This window comes from Etheostoma cragini, chromosome 6 (assembly GCF_013103735.1).
Source record: "Etheostoma cragini isolate CJK2018 chromosome 6, CSU_Ecrag_1.0, whole genome shotgun sequence".
Taxonomy (NCBI): Eukaryota; Metazoa; Chordata; class Actinopteri; order Perciformes; family Percidae; genus Etheostoma; species Etheostoma cragini.
Window position 1 is genome coordinate 9,811,016 of NC_048412.1, and position 5,750 is coordinate 9,816,765.

Consider the following 5,750-nt stretch of genomic DNA (forward strand, 5'->3'; position numbering starts at 1 on the left):
GGCTGCTGGGGTTGTGTCCAGCGTGTGTTGTGTTTGCCAAATTAAAAATCATTCTCAAGGACTTGTGCTAATTTAGAAATGGAAAAAAAATATCAATTTCATCAGTCAAAAAGGAGAAGTTGGGTTCTAGTTAAGTCTATTCATGTCAATCATTTTTACATGGAGTTTGTGATAAAAGATGGTGTAAGGGAGCACAAAAGAAGACAGGAATCATAAAGAAGCATTTCTAAACTCTCTCTCTCTCTCTCTCTCTCTCTCTCTCTCTCTCTCTCTGACGTGGGTGGGGGCTTGCCCTCTAAATAAACTTTGGAGCTCATAGGGGGAGAGAGAGAGAGACAGAGAGACAGCAGAGGGCTGAAGTCATCAGCCGGCCGGCAGGAGGGGAGTGAATGGGTCCTGCACGCGAAGCAGAAAAGCGCTGAAACTGCGGAGATTTCCTTGGGTTCAGTTGCCTGCCGCCGCCGACAGAGAGCTAGAGGAGGAGTGTGTTTGAAAGCCAAAAGAACTACGAAACCTTCCTTTTACACATTTATTTCGTCTTTACTAGTGTTGGTCCTGTGGTGGCTTTTCACTTTGTTTGTGCTTTAGATGATGCTGAGATGAAGCCGAGACCCTCGGTGCGCCTGGCACATTAGGGTATCCACACACACCAGGACGCACGGCGCATCTCCACTGAGTGAGACGGGAAGAGGGGGGGGAAAGGTCCATTTGGAGTTGTGCACATGGATATGATAACGCAAACTCTTTGAGAGTCACGTTTACTCATAAATAATATTTACATCCATCTTTCTGACCTACACTAATGATTGGTTTTGCTGTCCCCCTGCGCACACCGTATGAGAATCCAGCTTTTTGGCGTGTTTGTTTGATTTTTTGGAAGGCATGGTCTTTATCACAGCACGGATAACGGATCCCTGACTCCGTCTCGCTTTCTTGGCACATATGAGGATCCTATCCAGGATGTTACAGTCTAAGCGGCCCAGGCATCATTGGGCCACCGTACACTACCATCACCACATATCGCCACATAGCTGGGGGTCCTGCTGTATCTAGGAATAATCTACCCTCCTCACTCTGCCTCCGTCTGGGGGAAGAACACGGAATCTTATCCAAAAAGTGATTTGGTAAACATTGACATTGGCTTTAAGAGTCTCATCTCTGGGCTACTATGCAATTACAACTGATCTCCTTTGCTTTGATCATCTTGCACTGCATGGATTACACTGGTTGTCAGCAGCACAGCAGCTCCAGGCACCGGCCAAATAAACGTGAGTAAAGTGCGATGCGATGCGTGTGCACACTCAGCATGTTCTTTTTTAAATGTATTTCTTTACAGCATTTATTGGCCTATTTTACTCACAGAGTTGTCAAGTTTCCAGCCTATATTCTACATCTTTTTCTAACAAAAGTGCAAATCCAATTGTCTAAAACACAATGTCTAAATGAATGACTGGCGACAGGAATAAATTGGGACATTTGTAGCAGTAGGTCACAGTTTTTTTCTGATCTTTGTTTTCTCTCATTTCCTATGATTAAAAACTACAAGATCGAAACTCACCTTATTTTCTGGCAACATATAAAAGTGTTTTAAAGCTATTCAAGATATTAGATATTGCCAATTTCCACACTCCCAACAAGCATTTCTGCATTATGTGGTTTATGAACTCCAACTTACTAAATTGCAGTATTAAAACGGGCAAAGCGCTTCTTAAATTGGTTGATGAAATTCCAGCGCATGCTCCAACCTATTATCTCTTTGATTGTATGACCCATCCATGATAGTTTTAGTAATTTAACAATTTTTTTATTCCACTTTTATAATGTTTCCTTTGAATCTTAATACATTAATTACTGTGCGTGTCACCCGAAGCCTGCAGCCGCTGCTCTTTGCGCGCAGTCTCCTGCTTCCCGTCGCTCTCTAGCGGTCAGAGCTGCAGACTTCACCGCCGGTCCTGATCCCATGGACATTCACAGCTCCCCATGCTCCCCATGTTTCCTTAAATAGCCTCCACCTTCAATGTACTCCCTTCACACTTACACATTTGGGAATTCTTGCTGAAAAAGTTTTTTTCTGACGTTGGCCCGGATCCTAAAGATTATTCATTTTGTGCCAGTCAGAATTTTGAACTCGATCATAATTTAATATCGTGTCCCAACTTGTCCTTTTTACTGTTCAAAATCTGAGTCAATGCAAATTTACTAGCATGCTCCATAAAACACCAGAGATGTTCCATACTGAAAACACTTTCAAGTCTGGTGGAATTTCATCTCCCATATATCTCTCCTATGTCACATCTCCTGAACTATGGCCAACCTTTTTCCATGACACCATGAAATAAGTATCAATAAAGTGTATTTTTATATTCTTCCTACGCACACGTTATCACTGAGGGTCTCCAGATGTGCTGTGTGACTAAGTCTGTTAGAGAAGAGCAGTGACAACTGAAACAGTTTGTGTACCGCTTGCCAGCGTGGCCGAGACCTGCCTGTGATCTAAAATAGGCCTAATAGACCTTCAAAGTGATGTTTCTATCCCTGCCACCTGGGGCTAAAGCTTCTCTCTAGTTTCTTTACATTTAAACACAGAGCGCAAATCTGTAAACCACACCTGGACCGTGTTCGATGCAATTCCCTGCATTCCCTCTCTAAAAAAAAAAAAAAAAAAAAAAATCTGGGAGTTGCAGCATCTGGGGTTAACAGTGTGTTTATTATGTAGTTTTAAAGGGGTCCTGGGGTAACCTTTGCTCTTGGAAGCTGTGTTCAATGTAGTTTAGGTTAGACCTGACAAACTAAGAATGGAAGTATTTTTCTGTTCAGCAGGGTGAAACAACTTATATACTGTAGATCTTATTTTACACTGCAGCAAACTGGCATATTATGATATCAGATATCATTTTAATGATAAAAGCCAAGGTACATCTCCTACTGAATGAATAGGTTGATCATTCCCATCTAAATGTGTGTCTGTGTTGCACTAGGACATTTAGATGTTGCAGAGTTTGCTTTATACCCTACGCTGCCAATTTTCCCTTTTGAATGTTTATTTCCCCCTAAACAATATTAAAGAGCCTCTCAACACAGTTTGGGGGGGTGGGGGTGGTAGTGAGTGAACTGAGAGTACTCTAACGCTTGGTTTCTTGAATCATGTCCTGAAAATGAAAACAGTGTTAACAGTGTGCTTATTGTGACATTACATTTTACAATTAAGTATAAATTTGTTTTGGTTCTAAATGAGATGCTGAAAATGTGTTTTATGGACTCAACCATGATGTAATTCACGTGTGAGATGGCAGCACCAACAAGTTATTTAATTTCTTTCCAAGCTAAAAGTTTCTTTCGCCTCAGTACCCATTAATTGACAAGTGCTTCTACAGAAGCCAAACTTCCTCCACGGATGCAGATATCTAACACTTCAAGAGATTTCAGGGAGGATGGAAGAATTAGTTGGTGAAGGGGTGAATGAGTACAGACTTCAGAGGGAAAGAAGGGGGTAAGAGCAAGATGGGAGTCAATGACCATTGAGTCAACTAGCTGAAAATCACCATGCAGAGACTTAACCTGAGTGCTGGCCTTCCTGTCTGTGATGATGCATACACAAATGAAAGCATGTTGGTGCTAACAGTGGGGATTAAATATATATATATATATATGTATATGTATATATAATCCCCATATATGTATAAAGTCAAAACAACAGTCAAAACAACATGTACACATTCATTACTTCTTCATGTTACCTTGGTTTTGTTGCACAGTTCTATTTTCTCCATGAACCATCTGTGTTTGTGTGTGTGCAGGCATGTGAATGTGTTTATTCATATGTGACTTTGTTGGTATGTTATGCAAGTCCAACTGAGGTTTTGTCGGTGCAAGTCCGAGGGCAAGGCCAAATTCCTGTGTCTTAAGACTTCTATGAATCAGGGCAGCTTGGCAGGAACACATGTGGGCAAATGGACAGAAGTTGTAAAGATTGTCGAGATATTTCAAACAAAGTATCTATGATCTATGGCAAAACCGGCAGCCAAACCCCAAACTCAGAGAAGAAGGAAGAGGGCCAGCTTAAAGCAGTGGCATGAGATGCCAAGGCTGGAGAGGAAAACCAATTCCTAGGACACATACAGGGGTTGCTTTTGATTTGCCTACCAGGTGTGACTACTGCAACTTGTTCCAATCAGTGTCTTTGGTAAGGAGTACCAAGGCTGCATAGGTGCACTGCACAAGTATGTAAAGCATGAAACGTCTCTCATGTCAAATGTCTACATATTGACTTTATGTCACAGGTGTCGCACCTATATATAAGTAGACTGTAAAATGCTTGTCCCTGAGTTGACTTTCTCATTCCTCAAAGCCCCTTAAAGCAACTCAACAATGGTCTTTCTAACAAAGGAGTGAGGAGTGGAACTTGTCAGGAGTATCTGGTATATAGCATAAGTTTCAGAACATATATACTGTATATCCTCATCCAACCACCCAAGTCGTCTTTTTGTTACTGTTTTTGGCCACAAAGTGCAATCAGATACTGAAAAGGATGATATACTGTACAAGCCTTTCCTGGAAAGCAGATGCAAGAAATCACTCTAAATGTAGCCTATGTCTTTATCTTTAAAACTATTAGTTCTTTAATCATTTAAGCCCTATGTTTTTCAAATCTTTGGATTTTTTTTTTTGACTACACATGCTTTAATTTAAGAGACGTTAAAATGTATTTGACAATTTGTCAAGATACAATTAAAATGAATAAAACCTGCAACCATTCGTCCATGGCAGACAAAGTCTGGTGAATCATCCCACAAATTAGTAAAGAGTAGGGGAAGGAATCCCTACTGTGGAAGACATAAACTAAACACTACAGTGCTTATGTACGTACATAAACAGGGTTATGAACATAGTATTAATAGGTGTCATTGTTATTGTCCCAGTCACTGTGCTGAGACAGGTGATTAGTTATATATGCTAGGCCTACTGTAAATTAACACTTCATAATAACAATTACTTTCTGTTTTCCCTTTGCCCTCATTGTTGGAAAAACATGACACAAAACTTGACTTAAATATTTGTATTCTTAAAACGTTAAACGTATGTATTAGATGTTAAAACACACAGTTTCGGATTGTTTCCTGATTTGAAAAGAACTGTGTGAAGATGCAATGCTAAATCAGAGTAGTATTTTCTGTGAAAATATTGAAAACAATTTTCTCTTTCTTTCTTTTTTGTAACTGATTTGTTTAAAACAAACAAAGTTAAAAGCATCTTTAAAAATCGACGGATGTTGGTATACAGTAGTAGAGCCATGCATATTACAGTGGTGCCACAGGACAGTCTGACCTGATGCCTGTACTGCTCTGACCCTGACCCTCTGCCTGATCCTGATTTGTGCATGGTACTATAACAAAAAACAATTTAAACATTAACCAAAATGGTCATTCCCTATTGCACTCTGCACAAATGACATTTGTACCACATGGTAGACATCCATGGGAGGAACATTTTGATGCAGGTATAGTACATGGGATGCTTTCCTTTGTTCCTTGGCTGTTTTAGGAAGCAACATGAAGGTTTTAGAGCCTGAGTAGTGCAGGGACTTGTGTTGAAGAGGCTGGTATGAATAGGAAGTTAGTTTTAGTAAAAGTCAATAAGTTTATGGATTTTACAACTTAGTGTCTCATTTCTAGGACTCACAATGGATCTAACATTGGGTCCTTAGCTAAGGAAAAGATACACAAAAAAAGAAAAATATACATATGTATATA

At 40.1% G+C, this 5,750-nt stretch overlaps 2 protein-coding genes across 3 annotated transcripts in view; both read left to right on the top strand.

The window, feature by feature from the left end:
• Positions 1 to 312: 312 nt before the first annotated feature.
• rspo3 (R-spondin 3) overlaps positions 313 to 5,750 on the top strand; it is a 15,006-nt gene continuing 9,568 nt past the window's right edge. Inside the window, exon 1 of one of the 2 annotated variants that reach the window (XM_034875174.1) lies at positions 313 to 1,268. In XM_034875174.1, coding sequence (XP_034731065.1) covers positions 1,169 to 1,268 — 100 coding nt within the window. In that variant the 5' untranslated portion in view covers positions 313 to 1,168. The remainder of the gene's footprint in view (positions 1,269 to 5,750) is intronic. The other variant, XM_034875173.1, reaches the window with a different exon arrangement.
• LOC117946794 (E3 ubiquitin-protein ligase rnf146-like) overlaps positions 1,570 to 5,750 on the top strand; it is a 19,148-nt gene continuing 14,967 nt past the window's right edge. Inside the window, exon 1 of the mRNA XM_034875170.1 lies at positions 1,570 to 1,582. The gene's annotated coding sequence lies outside the window, so the exon portion shown is untranslated. The remainder of the gene's footprint in view (positions 1,583 to 5,750) is intronic.